Below are 20078 nucleotides of genomic sequence, written 5' to 3' on the forward strand. Positions count from 1 at the left end.
GTGGGAGGAAAAATTAAGAAGAGTAAAGGCTGTCCTGAAGAGATGGGCTAAATCTCTTCCCAATCCGGCTGATGAAAGGAAGATGGCCCATGCCTCCCTCGAGAAGCACCAACTGCAGATGGAAGAGGAGCCCCCCTCGAAGGAAACTATAGCCAAAGAAGGAAATTTGCAGCAAAGCTTCCATAAAGCTTGCTTGCAAGAGGAAGAATATTGGAGACAGAAATCTCGTAGTCTGTGGTTGAAAGCGGGAGACAGGAATACCTCATTCTTCCACAAGCAAACCCAAGCTAGAAGGTCCTTTAACTCTATAACTGAAATAAAGGAAGACCTCGTTACCCACAAGGACTTCACAAGCATCAAAGGGGCTGCCTTCTCCCATTTTGAGAAACTCTACAGTGAAGTCGAGGTTATGAGTCAGGGCTCAAGGTTCTTGGATGTTATCCCCTCCAAGATCTCTTTAAGTATGAATCACCAGTTGGAAGCTAAAGTTACCAGACAGGAAATAAAGGCTGCATTGTATGAAATGGAGCCGGACAAAGCTCCTAGTCCGGATGGCTTTACAGCCAGATTCATCCGAGTCTGCTAGAAAATAGTGAAAAAAGACCTACATAGAATGGTTTTAAAATCTCAAAACTGCCATAAAATTGGAGGCAGCACAAATTCTGCCTTCCTCGCCCTCATCCCAAAGGAGAAGGGTGTTAGCACTTTTAACAAGTTTCATCTGATTTCGATATGCAACATTGGTTACAATATCATAACAAAGGTGATTGCCAACAGATTGAAGATCCTCTTGCCCTCTATTCTACCTGAAAATCAAGGGGAGTTCATTCAGGGTAGGCAGATCGTGGACAATATAATCCTCGTGCAAGAGGCCATTCATTCTAGTTTGTAGCAGAAAGAAAAAGGTATGGTGGTCAAGTTGGATCTAGCTAACGCGTTTGATCGTGTTTGTCACAATTTCCTCTTTGATGTGATGCATAAGTTCAGGTTTGGTCAGGAGGTTATTAGATGGATCCGGGCCTGCATTTCTGAGCCCTGGATTGCCCCTCTGGTGAATGGAAGAGCAACAGAGTTTTTTAAAGCCTCTAGAGGGTTGCGCCAGGGCTACCCTCTTTCCCCTCTTCTTTTTGTTTTGCAAGCTTCAGTTCTAAGCTTTTATTTAGAAAAATGTCAGGTGGATCAAGAGATTATGGGACTTAGGATTGCTAGAGGTGTCAAGGATATTAATCATGCATTGTTTGTCGATGACTCTCTTCTGCTGGGTGCTGCCTCTGTTCACGCTGCCTCCAGGTTCAGGAAAGTATTGGACGACTTCTGTTGGACTTCGGGCAGTAAATTAAACGAGGGGAAATGTCACTTCTATGGCTGGAATATCTCCAACAGCGATCTCTCCTCAATATCCAGATGTCTGGGCTTCGCTGGTTCTGCTAATTGGAATTCATTCATCTATTTGGGCCTTCCTATCTTCCAAAGGAGTCTCTCTAGCAAAGATTGGCTCCCGATGGTTGAGAAATTCAAGAATAAAATCCAGTCTTGGGGTTTCTCGTGGCTAAATCTTGCTGGGAAGACAGTGCTTATTAAATTTGTTCTGACCAGCCTGCCTATTTTCCAATTCTCGGTCATGTTGGCACCCATCAGCATTCTCAAGAAGATGGAGGAGTGGATTCATAGGTTTTTCTGGAAGGGTGGCAAGCAGAATGACAGGAAGATCCCCCTAGTCAGTTGGGACAAAGTTACTAAACCTCTGCTAGAAGGAGGTTTGAACTTCAAGGACCTGCGGATACATAATATTGCTATGGGGGCTAAGATTCTGTGGAGACAAATAGCCCCGAAGCCTGGCTGGGCTCAAAAGGCGCTATGGAAGAAATATTTCAGGGACCATAGGTTACGGAGCTTGGATGATCCTACTCCCACCATTAAAGGATCTCAAATTCACAGGCTTTGCATGTAGGCCTTACCACTGATACAAAAGCATTCCTTTTGGATTCCAGGCAATGGCAAGCTCATCAATATCTGGAATGACAAAATTATGAACGAAGAACCTTTAGGTGTTGTCCAAGAGCTCGCTGAGCTCCGAAGCTGGACGTTGAATAATGATATTAAAACTTTGTGGGATATTTCTAGTTGGAAGGACAATGCGTGGGCAGGCTGGAAGAAACCACAAATTTCGATTGCTCTTGATCAGGCGTGGTCCTTCCTGTTGACAAAGCTGAGAGGAATGGGCCCGATTAATACTAGGAAACAAGATAAGAGAGGTTGGGGCTCTCAGACTGGTTCTTACACAATTGCGCAAGGCTATGCACAACTCAAAAAAATTCCCCATGTTCCTTGCTGCCTGCGACTTGGAGAGGTCTTTGGAGGCAAAAGTGTGTGCCGAAAATCGATTTCTTCAACTGGTTATTGTGTCACAACAGCATTCTAACAGATGACAGACTTAAGAAGAAAGGCTTCCTGGGCCCTTCCAGATGCGCCCTTTGCTTGGAAAACGAGGAAAATGCCTCTCACTTATTGATTGAATGCAGGTTCGCCAAAAGTATTTGGGAAGAGGCGATTTCCCCATGGGGATCTACAGTTACTCTACCCAACACTATTACTGGCTTCTTTGCCAATTGGGCTCACCTCTATCCCAGGAAGTTCCCCAAGAACAAATGGTTCAAGGCAGCTTGGCTAGCCTATCCGAAATTCATCTTCTGGCACATCTGGTTAGAGCGCAATCACAAAATTTTTCAAGAGAAAGCCAACGGCCTGCTCAAGGAGACTCTTGGTGAGAAGTTTGGGAAGCTGGAGAATAAAAATCTAAGTCCTCAAGACCTGGCGTGGGGGAGTGTGCTTGGTCTCTAGTATTCTGATGGTGAGAGACAGTATAGCACTTGGAAAGACTGGCAGATTAGGCTTGCTGAGGGCGAATTCCACATGTGGCTCCAAAAGCATGCTAGCTCCTCCTTGTTTTTTGACGGGGCTGCCAAAGGAAATCCGGGGATTGCTGGGGCTGGAGGTGTCATCAAGAATGCGGATGGCAGCATAGTGAATAGGTATGCCTGGGGCTTGGGTCATAGTACCAACATGCAAGCAGAGGCTATGGCCTTGTTGCAGGGCCTTAAGCATTTACAGGATCTTGGTATTGAGAAAGCCATTATTCTTGGTGACTCCCAATCCTTGATTAGAATCCTCGTGGATAACACGTTCCCTCATGATTTCCAGCTAGCAAGAGTGGTTACCAGAATAAGAAAGCTCGTAGGCTCCTTTCTTCAGGTGAACTTTTTTCACGTTCTTCGACAGAATAACAAGGAAGCGGATGCGGAAGCTAATAAATCTATCCTCCTTCCTGTTGGCACTCGGATAAGAGACGGGGTTGAAGATTGGGATCCAATCCCTTAATTCTGTTTATCATGTTCTAGAAATCTTGGGAAAATTCTAGAAATCGACTCGTCTGACGGTGTTAAGAAGACCCAGAACATTAGGACTATGGTAATAGTTTATTTATCTGTTGAGGACAGCCGATTCTTGGGCTATCTGAATGTAATCTGCCAGCTGGTTTTGACTATCTTTTAATACAAAGTATAACCGTTTTTGTTAAAAATAATAATAATAATAAATAAAAACATTGAAAAAAATAAATTAAAAAACAATAAAACAAGAAAAAAATTTGTTGAATTTAAGCTTTTGTGATACATATCAAGTTTTTTGAGAAGAATTTTCAGCATAAATCACATTAGAATGCATTTGTCGACGCGTTTCGAACCAACAAGTGTGGTTCGATGTGTTTCAAACCAACGAGTGTGGTTCATCGTCAAGACAAGTTGAAGAATCAGATCCAACGAGTGTGGTTCGACGCGTTTTGAACCAACGAGTGTGGTTCATCATCAAGACAAGTTGAAGAATCAAATCCAGGCTGCATGTTAAGTAGACAGAGCAAAACACCCAACGTCTATATTTGACCAGGCAACAGCTATATTGAACTTGTCAGCTAGACTGGCTAACCTCTATATTTCACTGGGAAACGGCTAATCGGCCTAGACCAGGGGACGGGGACAGGAGAACATAACTAAATTTAAATAAAAATTAATCAATAGGAATTAATTAGTTACAGAAATGATCTATATTTAAGTAATATAAATAAATATTTAGTTAGTTAATTGAAAGTTAGTTTAATACCAAATATAAACTAGGCAATGTATGAACCAAAAGTATTAATATTAAATATATAAATAAGTTATATAATTAAAGTTGCATAATTAAATAATTAGTAAACTAATAGTAAGTTAGTTTAATACCTAACTAAATAAGGTAACATATTCAATCAATATGAATCAAAAGGGTTTACATTAAATGTACATAAGAGTTATATAATTAAATATTTAATATTATAGCCCACAGGGCTTTGGGTTGACGGTGGGTGAATGGGTGCACTGTTAAGGCACTCCTCAGGATAGGTCACTGGTTCAAATCGCTTACCTACCCAAATATATATATATATATATATACATACATACATATACATATATATATATATATATATAGATATAGATATATAGATATATATAATTAAATATTTAGTTAATTAATTATAAGTTAGTTTTTAATTTATATTTAATCAAAGGGGTTAATAAAAATAAAAATAAAAATCTAATTGTAAGTTAATATTGTTATATTTATTACCATAACCACTAATTGTTGTTAAATTTATTAATCGATCTTATTAATGAAGCTATTAAAATAAATATAAATTTAAGCCTTATCTAAAATATAATAAGAATAATTCTTTAAAGGATAACTTATTAAGGTAGTTGAATAAGATATCAAGGATAAAAAATTAACTAAACCAATGGGGAGAAAGATGTTTGTTTCAAAGTAGGTTAGTTCATCATAAAAATCCTTCATCAAGAATTAGGAAAAGAAAGTTTTTATAAAAGGATTTTAATTTCTTAAGCAAACAATAAAGTTTTCAATATTAATTGAGAGGAATGGAAAGAGAACAGGGGAACAAAAATAAAAATCAAAGAGACCATAAAAAAGGAAATACCCACAATCCACAAATCGAGGGGGAAGAACAACAAAAGGAGCATGGCAGGGGGAACAGTTAGGAAAAGAGAACAAGGATCCAAAAACTGCTAATTTTCTAAATCCATTGGAGAACTAATGACTTTCATACCAGGGGTATTTACTGACTTTTTTCAATAACTTTCGAAAAAACAAAATATATATATATATATATAACATTAATAATAATAATAATAATTAAATATAAAATTTTAAAAAATATAAACACAGTTAAAAAAAAAGAAAAAACTATATATATATATATATATATATAATTAAAAATAAAAAAACATATATAATAATAATAATAATAATTAAATATAAAATTTTAAAAAATATAAACACGGTTAAAAAAATTAAAATATATATATATATATATATATATATATATATATATATATATATATATAATTAAAAATAAAAAACATATATTATAATAATAATAATAATTAAATATAAAATTTTAAAAAATATAAACACGGTTAAAAAAATTAAAAAACAATGGAATAAATTTAAAAAGAAATGGCTTCCCCAAGCAGGCTCACCCGATAAAAAAGAATGGCTCCCCGAAGCGGGCTCACCCGATTCTTCAAATATTTTTAATAATTGTTTTTTTAAATGTTTTTTAGTTGTTTATTGGTTTTTATTTTTTATTTTGAATTTTTTTTATGTTTTTTAAGTTAAACATATATATATTATTGTGTTTTTTAAGGCATTATTTATTTTTTTATTTTAATGTTTTTTCTGTTTTTCTTAATGGTCTTAGTTTTATTATTTTATTTTTTTCTCACTTTTTTTTCTTTAATAGTGTTTTTTGAAAATATATATTTTTTTACTACTTATTTCTTTATATTTTTTATTTTTTATTTTTTATTTTTATTTTTTAAATTAATTTTGTTTTTTTTAACATTTCTATGTTGGATTTTTTTTGTCTTCTTAGGTTAATTTTGGTTTTTTTTTTACATTTTTCTGTTTAATTTTTTGTCTTTTAATATAAATGATTTGTGTTTTTATTTTATGCTTTTTTATAATATATATATATATTAACTTCTGTGTTTTTTTTATTGTTTTTATTTGTAGATTGTTGTTTCATTACTATTTGAAATTTTAAGGTTTTTTGATAAAATCTTTTCCGCCATTATTTGAAAATGTTGAAAATTTATTTGAACATCAACACTTTACGTTTTCAAAGTGTTTTTTTCACCAAAAAAATGGTTTTTGCGGTCATTTTTAAAACTTGTTAAAAATTTACCCTTGTAAATATTTAAAAAAAAAAAGTATTCCAGCATTAACACTTTTCATTTTCCAGTCATTTTTCAAGTTTTTTTTGTTAGAGTTCTCATTTTGAGTTTCCAGTGCCCATTTCAAAGTTTACATTGTTATTCTTAAATGTAGAGATGCTATGTTGTGTAAAAACTTACATATGCACTACTACACTAACAAAATACTTCATGGGCAACCTAAGAAGAGAGAAATAAAGTTATGTATTCATGGCAAGAAAAACAACTTCAGAAGAAAATATGAAGATACACACCACAATTACTACAAACCTTGGCTTGGACTCATGACTTCTCTAGCCATTCTAATGTTGCACTCGTGAGGAGTTTGCAATGGGAGATGACAACAAGTGTTCTTTAAGTTTTTCATTTCCAAGGAAGAGGTTCGCAAGGAGAATTGATATATTTACCTTTGATCCAATTAAGAGCAACCAGGGACACTCATTTTACTTACCATGTTGGCAAGGTAATGGTGCTTGTCACAACAATGCCCACTTGATGCGGTCTTGCTCTATTGAAATGTTCACCTTGTTCTAGAAAAGGAAGTCTGCAATGATTTTTCTATTGCAAGGCTTGGCACGTCTTCCCATGGTTCTAGCAAGGAGGCTAAAACAAAATCATTAATGTTGAATGGTTGGATTTAACTAGAACAACAACAAAATCATTAATGTTGAATGGTTGGATTTTGCTCAAATGGTCATAGGGATTGTTTTTTTCCAAAGGATCAACTTTTGAGTCATGACATCCTTGTTATGTCATTTCCTTAAGTTAAGGGTGTCATTGCCCTTGTCATCCTTATTATGTCATTTCCCTAAGTTAAGGGTGTCATTGCCCTAGGTTAGGGGTAAGGATACCTATAATTGGATGTTGAATCAATCCTTAGTAGTTTATTTCTCTGATTCTCACAATTGTAATATCACTATATAGTGACAGTTGGATGTTGAATCAATCCTTTGTAATTTATTTCTCTAATTCTCACAATTGTAATATCACTATGTAGTGTCATATTCACTACAATGGAGCATCTTTCAAAGTTGTAATCACTGTCAATAGGTCATTTGAGCCGAAATGACCTTATTTTTGTATCTTTAAAAATTATTAATATGTCCCGTGATTGCTATTTATATAGCTAAATACATATATATATATATAGAGTTAGTGTGGACAGATATCTGAAATAATCTTACAATTTTGATAACACCTTAGTGAGGAGGTAAGTGACACTGCCAGGAACATTACATCAGCATTATCTTTTGATGTTTTTAAGATTCATAGCGCTGCATTTAATATATTTAAGATTCATAGTGTCGTTGCTATATTTACAGGGATCTTCTCGTGCAAAGTTGTTACACTAACAGCCTAAGATTGTAGATTTAGGGTCTTAAACTTTGTGGAATAACTGGACAGTGATACAAAGCAGATATCTTACTCGAGATAAAATATGATTGCAAACAAATGTTTTCTTAATAGCAGAAACACACAAGAGGATCTCTTTAAAGATTGCACTTGAAGTATACAAGGAAAGAAGTATCAAGTTAATAGAAAGAAAAGGGATCCATTTAAGCTTCTAATAATCTTAGCTTTTAGCTCTCTTTTTTCCCTGGCAGACTTACGTCCTCTTGTGGATCTTCTGAGAGAGGATTGAGAATCTCCTATTTCTCCTTCTTCTTCTGATTCCTCAGATTCTTGGACTTCCTCCTCTTCTGAGAGCTTTCCTTTGGATCTCTCTGTGGCACTTCCACCTTTGATCGAGACGGAGGGGGAAGCTTTGGCGGGAGAAATTTCCTTTGGGATCTCAACCTCTTGGGAGGTCACTGTTTCAGATCTTAGGATCTCGAATTTGTTCCCTTGACCTTCCATGGTTGATTGCTGAGTAGGGCCCGTCTGAGGGGCTTTAACATTTGCAGTTGCAGTCTTCTTGTGAGAGGTCTTGGTGCGCTTGACCTGGTTCTAGCCTTCTTCTTTCCCTTTTTCTTCCACCCCGTTGGACGGACAGCCTCTGGGAAAATGGTCGTAGACGTGGCATTTCCGGAATTTGAAGGGCAACTGCTCATAGTCAAGTTTTTGCACATGAGTCCAGGAACCTACGATGATTTTGATGGATTTTGGAAGCCCCAGCTCTAGATCTACCTCCACGCAGATTCTGGCGCAATCGTACTGGTCTTTATTATTAGCCCGATCTATAAATTTACCTAGGGTGTTGCCTATGTGCTTCAGCGAATCCCAATTCCAACAATGCACTGGGAGGTTAGGGAGTCTCACCCACACCGGGACCGCTGTGGGAACATCCACTGCTAGATCGAAGTCTGGTGTCCATTTATTCATATACAATCCCTGAGGGCCCATGAAGTAAGGTACATTTTGGAAAATCAGATCCTTGTCCTCTTTTGCAGTGAACTCGAACAGAAAGTAGCCTCTCCCAAGAAAGTATGAGGTTACTCTGTTTTTTATCAAGGGTGCCCAGTTCTTGGCGACCCAAATCTCTGTGGATTTAGGGGAAGGCCAAAGCCCTATGAACTGGCCGACGAGGGCACGATCTGCTAGAGACAGAGCGACTTGGATCGGCCCTTCTGGCGGAAGAGAAATCTCAGGGATGTCATCCAGTTTCTTCACAAACTTTGCAGCTTCAACTTTCTTCTTCTTAGGCAAGGATGCAAGCAAAGAGCTGAATGCTTCAGAGGCAGAAGGTGGACGAGGGGATATGTGTGGTCCCTGAGTTGAACCCAGCACCTCCATGGAGGATACAGCTTTCCTCCAAGCAAGTAAATTGGAATAAAAGCGGAGCGCAAGCTATCTCTACTTGTGGAGCCTCGGGAGGGCTTGGCTCACTCTGGAATGCCAACAAGTCTCAATAATCTCTGAGACTTTGAGACTCTTGGTGAGAAGTTTGGGAAGCTGGAGAATAAAAATCCAAGTCCTCAAGACCTGGCGTGGGGGAGTGTGCTTAGTCTCTAGTATTATGATGGTGAGAGACAGTATAGCACTTGGAAAGACTGGCAGATTAGGCTTGCTGAGGGCGAATTCCACATGTGGCTCCAAAAGCATGCTATCTCCTTGTTTTTTGACGAGGCTGCCAAAGGAAATCTGGGGATTGCTGGGGCTGGAGGTGTCATCAAGAATGCGGATGGCAGCATAGTGAATAGGTATGCTTGGGGCTTGGGTCATAGTACCAACATGCAAGCAGAGGTTATGGCCTTGTTGCAGGGCCTTAAGCATTTACAGCATCTTGGTATTGAGAAAGCCATTATTCTTGGTGACTCCCAATCCTTGATTAGAATCCTCGTGGATAACACGTTCCCCCATGATTTCCAGCTAGCAAGAGTGGTTACCAGAATAAGGAAGCTCATAGGCTCCTTTCTTGAGGTGAAATTTTCTCACGTTCTTCCACAAAATAACAAGGAAGCAGATGCGGAAGCTAATAAATCTATCCTCCTTCCTGTTGGCACTCGAATAAGAGACGGGGTTGAAGATTGGGATCCAATCCCTTAATTCTGTTTATCATGTTCTAGAAATCTTGGGAAAATTCTAGAAATCGACTTGTTTGACGGTGTTAAGAAGACCCAGAACATTAGGACTATGGTCATAGTTTATTTATCTGTTGAGGACAGTCGATTCTTGGGCTATCTAAATGTAATCTGCCACCTGGTTTTGACTATATTTTAATACAAAGTATAACCGTTTTTGTTAAAAATAATAATAATAATAAATAAAAACATTGAAAAAAATAAATTAAAAAACAATAAAACAAGAAAAAAATTTGTTGAATTTAAGCTTTTGTGATACATATCAAGTTTTTTGAGAAGAATTTTCAGCATAAATCACATTAGAATGCATTTGTCGACGCGTTTCGAACCAACAAGTGTGGTTCGATGTGTTTCAAACCAACGAGTGTGGTTCATCGTCAAGACAAGTTGAAGAATCAGATCCAACGAGTGTGGTTCGACGCGTTTTGAACCAACGAGTGTGGTTCATCATCAAGACAAGTTGAAGAATCAAATCCAGGCTGCATGTTAAGTAGACAGAGCAAAACACCCAACGTCTATATTTGACCAGGCAACAGCTATATTGAACTTGTCAGCTAGACTGGCTAACCTCTATATTTCACTGGGAAACGGCTAATCGGCCTAGACCAGGGGACGGGGACAGGAGAACATAACTAAATTTAAATAAAAATTAATCAATAGGAATTAATTAGTTACAGAAATGATCTATATTTAAGTAATATAAATAAATATTTAGTTAGTTAATTGAAAGTTAGTTTAATACCAAATATAAACTAGGCAATGTATGAACCAAAAGTATTAATATTAAATATATAAATAAGTTATATAATTAAAGTTGCATAATTAAATAATTAGTAAACTAATAGTAAGTTAGTTTAATACCTAACTAAATAAGGTAACATATTCAATCAATATGAATCAAAAGGGTTTACATTAAATGTACATAAGAGTTATATAATTAAATATTTAATATTATAGCCCACAGGGCTTTGGGTTGACGGTGGGTGAATGGGTGCACTGTTAAGGCACTCCTCAGGATAGGTCACTGGTTCAAATCGCTTACCTACCCAAATATATATATATATATATATACATACATACATATACATATATATATATATATATATAGATATAGATATATAGATATATATAATTAAATATTTAGTTAATTAATTATAAGTTAGTTTTTAATTTATATTTAATCAAAGGGGTTAATAAAAATAAAAATAAAAATCTAATTGTAAGTTAATATTGTTATATTTATTACCATAACCACTAATTGTTGTTAAATTTATTAATCGATCTTATTAATGAAGCTATTAAAATAAATATAAATTTAAGCCTTATCTAAAATATAATAAGAATAATTCTTTAAAGGATAACTTATTAAGGTAGTTGAATAAGATATCAAGGATAAAAAATTAACTAAACCAATGGGGAGAAAGATGTTTGTTTCAAAGTAGGTTAGTTCATCATAAAAATCCTTCATCAAGAATTAGGAAAAGAAAGTTTTTATAAAAGGATTTTAATTTCTTAAGCAAACAATAAAGTTTTCAATATTAATTGAGAGGAATGGAAAGAGAACAGGGGAACAAAAATAAAAATCAAAGAGACCATAAAAAAGGAAATACCCACAATCCACAAATCGAGGGGGAAGAACAACAAAAGGAGCATGGCAGGGGGAACAGTTAGGAAAAGAGAACAAGGATCCAAAAACTGCTAATTTTCTAAATCCATTGGAGAACTAATGACTTTCATACCAGGGGTATTTACTGACTTTTTTCAATAACTTTCGAAAAAACAAAATATATATATATATATATAACATTAATAATAATAATAATAATTAAATATAAAATTTTAAAAAATATAAACACAGTTAAAAAAAAAGAAAAAACTATATATATATATATATATATAATTAAAAATAAAAAAACATATATAATAATAATAATAATAATTAAATATAAAATTTTAAAAAATATAAACACGGTTAAAAAAATTAAAAAAAAAAAATATATATATATATATATATATATATATATATATAATTAAAAATAAAAAACATATATTATAATAATAATAATAATTAAATATAAAATTTTAAAAAATATAAACACGGTTAAAAAAATTAAAAAACAATGGAATAAATTTAAAAAGAAATGGCTTCCCCAAGCAGGCTCACCCGATAAAAAAGAATGGCTCCCCGAAGCGGGCTCACCCGATTCTTCAAATATTTTTAATAATTGTTTTTTTAAATGTTTTTTAGTTGTTTATTGGTTTTTATTTTTTATTTTGAATTTTTTTTATGTTTTTTAAGTTAAACATATATATATTATTGTGTTTTTTAAGGCATTATTTATTTTTTTATTTTAATGTTTTTTCTGTTTTTCTTAATGGTCTTAGTTTTATTATTTTATTTTTTTCTCACTTTTTTTTCTTTAATAGTGTTTTTTGAAAATATATATTTTTTTACTACTTATTTCTTTATATTTTTTATTTTTTATTTTTTATTTTTATTTTTTAAATTAATTTTGTTTTTTTTAACATTTCTATGTTGGATTTTTTTTGTCTTCTTAGGTTAATTTTGGTTTTTTTTTTACATTTTTCTGTTTAATTTTTTGTCTTTTAATATAAATGATTTGTGTTTTTATTTTATGCTTTTTTATAATATATATATATATTAACTTCTGTGTTTTTTTTATTGTTTTTATTTGTAGATTGTTGTTTCATTACTATTTGAAATTTTAAGGTTTTTTGATAAAATCTTTTCCGCCATTATTTGAAAATGTTGAAAATTTATTTGAACATCAACACTTTACGTTTTCAAAGTGTTTTTTTCACCAAAAAAATGGTTTTTGCGGTCATTTTTAAAACTTGTTAAAAATTTACCCTTGTAAATATTTAAAAAAAAAAAGTATTCCAGCATTAACACTTTTCATTTTCCAGTCATTTTTCAAGTTTTTTTTGTTAGAGTTCTCATTTTGAGTTTCCAGTGCCCATTTCAAAGTTTACATTGTTATTCTTAAATGTAGAGATGCTATGTTGTGTAAAAACTTACATATGCACTACTACACTAACAAAATACTTCATGGGCAACCTAAGAAGAGAGAAATAAAGTTATGTATTCATGGCAAGAAAAACAACTTCAGAAGAAAATATGAAGATACACACCACAATTACTACAAACCTTGGCTTGGACTCATGACTTCTCTAGCCATTCTAATGTTGCACTCGTGAGGAGTTTGCAATGGGAGATGACAACAAGTGTTCTTTAAGTTTTTCATTTCCAAGGAAGAGGTTCGCAAGGAGAATTGATATATTTACCTTTGATCCAATTAAGAGCAACCAGGGACACTCATTTTACTTACCATGTTGGCAAGGTAATGGTGCTTGTCACAACAATGCCCACTTGATGCGGTCTTGCTCTATTGAAATGTTCACCTTGTTCTAGAAAAGGAAGTCTGCAATGATTTTTCTATTGCAAGGCTTGGCACGTCTTCCCATGGTTCTAGCAAGGAGGCTAAAACAAAATCATTAATGTTGAATGGTTGGATTTAACTAGAACAACAACAAAATCATTAATGTTGAATGGTTGGATTTTGCTCAAATGGTCATAGGGATTGTTTTTTTCCAAAGGATCAACTTTTGAGTCATGACATCCTTGTTATGTCATTTCCTTAAGTTAAGGGTGTCATTGCCCTTGTCATCCTTATTATGTCATTTCCCTAAGTTAAGGGTGTCATTGCCCTAGGTTAGGGGTAAGGATACCTATAATTGGATGTTGAATCAATCCTTAGTAGTTTATTTCTCTGATTCTCACAATTGTAATATCACTATATAGTGACAGTTGGATGTTGAATCAATCCTTTGTAATTTATTTCTCTAATTCTCACAATTGTAATATCACTATGTAGTGTCATATTCACTACAATGGAGCATCTTTCAAAGTTGTAATCACTGTCAATAGGTCATTTGAGCCGAAATGACCTTATTTTTGTATCTTTAAAAATTATTAATATGTCCCGTGATTGCTATTTATATAGCTAAATACATATATATATACATAGAGTTAGTGTGGACAGATATCTGAAATAATCTTACAATTTTGATAACACCTTAGTGAGGAGGTAAGTGACACTGCCAGGAACATTACATCAGCATTATCTTTTGATGTTTTTAAGATTCATAGCGCTGCATTTAATATATTTAAGATTCATAGTGTCGTTGCTATATTTACAGGGATCTTCTCGTGCAAAGTTGTTACACTAACAGCCTAAGATTGTAGATTTAGGGTCTTAAACTTTGTGGAATAACTGGACAGTGATACAAAGCAGATATCTTACTCGAGATAAAATATGATTGCAAACAAATGTTTTCTTAATAGCAGAAACACACAAGAGGATCTCTTTAAAGATTGCACTTGAAGTATACAAGGAAAGAAGTATCAAGTTAATAGAAAGAAAAGGGATCCATTTAAGCTTCTAATAATCTTAGCTTTTAGCTCTCTTTTTTCCCTGGCAGACTTACGTCCTCTTGTGGATCTTCTGAGAGAGGATTGAGAATCTCCTATTTCTCCTTCTTCTTCTGATTCCTCAGATTCTTGGACTTCCTCCTCTTCTGAGAGCTTTCCTTTGGATCTCTCTGTGGCACTTCCACCTTTGATCGAGACGGAGGGGGAAGCTTTGGCGGGAGAAATTTCCTTTGGGATCTCAACCTCTTGGGAGGTCACTGTTTCAGATCTTAGGATCTCGAATTTGTTCCCTTGACCTTCCATGGTTGATTGCTAAGTAGGGCCCGTCTGAGGGACTTTAACATTTGCAGTTGCAGTCTTCTTGTGAGAGGTCTTGGTGCGCTTGCCCTGGTTCTAGCCTTCTTCTTTCCCTTTTTCTTCCACCCCGTTGGACGGACAGCCTCTGGGAAAATGGTCGTAGACGTGGCATTTCCGGAATTTGAAGGGCAACTGCTCATAGTCAAGTTTTTGCACATGAGTCCAGGAACCTACGATGATTTTGATGGACTTTGGAAGCCCCAGCTCTAGATCTACCTCCACGCAGATTCTGGCGCAATCGTACTGGTCTTTATTATTAGCCCGATCTATAAATTTACCTAGGGTGTTGCCTATGTGCTTCAGCGAATCCCAATTCCAACAATGCACTGGGAGGTTAGGGAGTCTCACCCACACCGGGACCGCTGTGGGAACATCCACTGCTAGATCGAAGTCTGGTGTCCATTTATTCATATACAATCCCTGAGGGCCCATGAAGGTACATTTTGGAAAATCAGATCCTTGTCCTCTTTTGCAGTGAACTCGAACAGAAAGTAGCCTCTCCCAAGAAAGTACGAGGTTACTCTGTTTTTTATCAAGGGTGCTCAGTTCTTGGCGACCCAAATCTCTGTGGATTTAGGGAAAGGCCAAAGCCCTATGAACTGGCCGACGAGGGCACAATCTGCTAGAGACAGAGCGACTTGGATCGGCCCTTCTGGCAAGAGAAATCTCAGGGATGTCATCCAGTTTCTTCACAAACTTTGCAGCTTCAACTTTCTTCTTCTTAGGCAAGGATGCAAGCACAGAGCTGAATGCTTCAGAGGCAGAAGGTGGACGAGGGGATATGTGTGGTCCCTGAGTTGAACCCAGCACCTCCATGGAGGATACAGCTTTCCTCCAAGCAAGTAAATTGGAATAAAAGCGGAGCGCAAGCTATCTCTACTTGTGGAGCCTCGGGAGGGCTTGGCTCACTCTGGAATGCCAACAAGTCTCAATAATCTCTGAGACTTTGAGACTCTTGGTGAGAAGTTTGGGAAGCTGGAGAATAAAAATCCAAGTCCTCAAGACCTGGCGTGGGGGAGTGTGCTTAGTCTCTAGTATTATGATGGTGAGAGACAGTATAGCACTTGGAAAGACTGGCAGATTAGGCTTGATGAGGGCGAATTCCACATGTGGCTCCAAAAGCATGCTATCTCCTTGTTTTTTGACGAGGCTGCCAAAGGAAATCTGGGGATTGCTGGGGCTGGAGGTGTCATCAAGAATGCGGATGGCAGCATAGTGAACAGGTATGCCTGGGGCTTGGGTCATAGTACCAACATGCAAGCAGAGGCTATGGCCTTGTTGCAGGGCCTTAAGCATTTACAGGATCTTGGTATTGAGAAAGCCATTATTCTTGGTGACTCCCAATCCTTGATTAGAATCCTCGTGGATAACACGTTCCCCCATGATTTCCAGCTAGCAAGAGTGGTTACCAGAATAAGGAAGCTCATAGGCTCCTTTCTTGAGGTGAAATTTTCTCACGTTCTTCCACAAAATAACAAGGAAGCAGATGCGGAAGCTAATAAATCTATCCTCCTTCCTGTTGGCACTCGAATAAGAGACGGGGTTGAAGATTGGGATCCAATCCCTTAATTCTGTTTATCATGTTCTAGAAATCTTGGGAAAATTCTAGAAATCGACTTGTTTGACGGTGTTAAGAAGACCCAGAACATTAGGACTATGGTCATAGTTTATTTATCTGTTGAGGACAGTCGATTCTTGGGCTATCTAAATGTAATCTGCCACCTGGTTTTGACTATATTTTAATACAAAGTATAACCGTTTTTGTTAAAAATAATAATAATAATAAATAAAAACATTGAAAAAAATAAATTAAAAAACAATAAAACAAGAAAAAAATTTGTTGAATTTAAGCTTTTGTGATACATATCAAGTTTTTTGAGAAGAATTTTCAGCATAAATCACATTAGAATGCATTTGTCGACGCGTTTCGAACCAACAAGTGTGGTTCGATGTGTTTCAAACCAACGAGTGTGGTTCATCGTCAAGACAAGTTGAAGAATCAGATCCAACGAGTGTGGTTCGACGCGTTTTGAACCAACGAGTGTGGTTCATCATCAAGACAAGTTGAAGAATCAAATCCAGGCTGCATGTTAAGTAGACAGAGCAAAACACCCAACGTCTATATTTGACCAGGCAACAGCTATATTGAACTTGTCAGCTAGACTGGCTAACCTCTATATTTCACTGGGAAACGGCTAATCGGCCTAGACCAGGGGACGGGGACAGGAGAACATAACTAAATTTAAATAAAAATTAATCAATAGGAATTAATTAGTTACAGAAATGATCTATATTTAAGTAATATAAATAAATATTTAGTTAGTTAATTGAAAGTTAGTTTAATACCAAATATAAACTAGGCAATGTATGAACCAAAAGTATTAATATTAAATATATAAATAAGTTATATAATTAAAGTTGCATAATTAAATAATTAGTAAACTAATAGTAAGTTAGTTTAATACCTAACTAAATAAGGTAACATATTCAATCAATATGAATCAAAAGGGTTTACATTAAATGTACATAAGAGTTATATAATTAAATATTTAATATTATAGCCCACAGGGCTTTGGGTTGACGGTGGGTGAATGGGTGCACTGTTAAGGCACTCCTCAGGATAGGTCACTGGTTCAAATCGCTTACCTACCCAAATATATATATATATATATATACATACATACATATACATATATATATATATATATATAGATATAGATATATAGATATATATAATTAAATATTTAGTTAATTAATTATAAGTTAGTTTTTAATTTATATTTAATCAAAGGGGTTAATAAAAATAAAAATAAAAATCTAATTGTAAGTTAATATTGTTATATTTATTACCATAACCACTAATTGTTGTTAAATTTATTAATCGATCTTATTAATGAAGCTATTAAAATAAATATAAATTTAAGCCTTATCTAAAATATAATAAGAATAATTCTTTAAAGGATAACTTATTAAGGTAGTTGAATAAGATATCAAGGATAAAAAATTAACTAAACCAATGGGGAGAAAGATGTTTGTTTCAAAGTAGGTTAGTTCATCATAAAAATCCTTCATCAAGAATTAGGAAAAGAAAGTTTTTATAAAAGGATTTTAATTTCTTAAGCAAACAATAAAGTTTTCAATATTAATTGAGAGGAATGGAAAGAGAACAGGGGAACAAAAATAAAAATCAAAGAGACCATAAAAAAGGAAATACCCACAATCCACAAATCGAGGGGGAAGAACAACAAAAGGAGCATGGCAGGGGGAACAGTTAGGAAAAGAGAACAAGGATCCAAAAACTGCTAATTTTCTAAATCCATTGGAGAACTAATGACTTTCATACCAGGGGTATTTACTGACTTTTTTCAATAACTTTCGAAAAAACAAAATATATATATATATATATAACATTAATAATAATAATAATAATTAAATATAAAATTTTAAAAAATATAAACACAGTTAAAAAAAAAGAAAAAACTATATATATATATATATATATAATTAAAAATAAAAAAACATATATAATAATAATAATAATAATTAAATATAAAATTTTAAAAAATATAAACACGGTTAAAAAAATTAAAAATATATATATATATATATATATATATATATATATATATTAAAAATAAAAAACATATATTATAATAATAATAATAATTAAATATAAAATTTTAAAAAATATAAACACGGTTAAAAAAATTAAAAAACAATGGAATAAATTTAAAAAGAAATGGCTTCCCCAAGCAGGCTCACCCGATAAAAAAGAATGGCTCCCCGAAGCGGGCTCACCCGATTCTTCAAATATTTTTAATAATTGTTTTTTTAAATGTTTTTTAGTTGTTTATTGGTTTTTATTTTTTATTTTGAATTTTTTTTATGTTTTTTAAGTTAAACATATATATATTATTGTGTTTTTTAAGGCATTATTTATTTTTTTATTTTAATGTTTTTTCTGTTTTTCTTAATGGTCTTAGTTTTATTATTTTATTTTTTTCTCACTTTTTTTTCTTTAATAGTGTTTTTTGAAAATATATATTTTTTTACTACTTATTTCTTTATATTTTTTATTTTTTATTTTTTATTTTTATTTTTTAAATTAATTTTGTTTTTTTTAACATTTCTATGTTGGATTTTTTTTGTCTTCTTAGGTTAATTTTGGTTTTTTTTTTACATTTTTCTGTTTAATTTTTTGTCTTTTAATATAAATGATTTGTGTTTTTATTTTATGCTTTTTTATAATATATATATATATTAACTTCTGTGTTTTTTTTATTGTTTTTATTTGTAGATTGTTGTTTCATTACTATTTGAAATTTTAAGGTTTTTTGATAAAATCTTTTCCGCCATTATTTGAAAATGTTGAAAATTTATTTGAACATCAACACTTTACGTTTTCAAAGTGTTTTTTTCACCAAAAAAATGGTTTTTGCGGTCATTTTTAAAACTTGTTAAAAATTTACCCTTGTAAATATTTAAAAAAAAAAAGTATTCCAGCATTAACACTTTTCATTTTCCAGTCATTTTTCAAGTTTTTTTTGTTAGAGTTCTCATTTTGAGTTTCCAGTGCCCATTTCAAAGTTTACATTGTTATTCTTAAATGTAGAGATGCTATGTTGTGTAAAAACTTACATATGCACTACTACACTAACAAAATACTTCATGGGCAACCTAAGAAGAGAGAAATAAAGTTATGTATTCATGGCAAGAAAAACAACTTCAGAAGAAAATATGAAGATACACACCACAATTACTACAAACCTTGGCTTGGACTCATGACTTCTCTAGCCATTCTAATGTTGCACTCGTGAGGAGTTTGCAATGGGAGATGACAACAAGTGTTCTTTAAGTTTTTCATTTCCAAGGAAGAGGTTCGCAAGGAGAATTGATATATTTACCTTTGATCCAATTAAGAGCAACCAGGGACACTCATTTTACTTACCATGTTGGCAAGGTAATGGTGCTTGTCACAACAATGCCCACTTGATGCGGTCTTGCTCTATTGAAATGTTCACCTTGTTCTAGAAAAGGAAGTCTGCAATGATTTTTCTATTGCAAGGCTTGGCACGTCTTCCCATGGTTCTAGCAAGGAGGCTAAAACAAAATCATTAATGTTGAATGGTTGGATTTAACTAGAACAACAACAAAATCATTAATGTTGAATGGTTGGATTTTGCTCAAATGGTCATAGGGATTGTTTTTTTCCAAAGGATCAACTTTTGAGTCATGACATCCTTGTTATGTCATTTCCTTAAGTTAAGGGTGTCATTGCCCTTGTCATCCTTATTATGTCATTTCCCTAAGTTAAGGGTGTCATTGCCCTAGGTTAGGGGTAAGGATACCTATAATTGGATGTTGAATCAATCCTTAGTAGTTTATTTCTCTGATTCTCACAATTGTAATATCACTATATAGTGACAG

At 33.8% G+C, this 20078-nt stretch overlaps 1 protein-coding gene across 1 annotated transcript; it reads right to left on the reverse strand.

The window, feature by feature from the left end:
* Positions 1 to 8267: 8267 nt before the first annotated feature.
* Positions 8268 to 9053, reverse strand: LOC149262547 (uncharacterized). The gene has a single exon (XM_089380404.1). It carries the CDS (start codon positions 9051 to 9053, stop codon positions 8268 to 8270), a length of 786 nt encoding a protein of 261 aa, XP_089236530.1.
* Between the last annotated feature and the right edge of the window lie 11025 nt (positions 9054 to 20078).

This window comes from Pinus tabuliformis, chromosome 6, assembly GCF_031772625.1.
Source record: "Pinus tabuliformis cultivar Carrire ecotype Pingquan chromosome 6, CPIR1, whole genome shotgun sequence".
Taxonomy (NCBI): Eukaryota; Viridiplantae; Streptophyta; class Pinopsida; order Pinales; family Pinaceae; genus Pinus; species Pinus tabuliformis.

Excerpts from the sequence above, each read along its gene's own strand:
- LOC149262547 (XM_089380404.1), bottom strand. The coding sequence starts at position 9,053 with ATGGAGGTGCTGGGTTCAACTCAGGGACCACACATATCCCCTCGTCCA.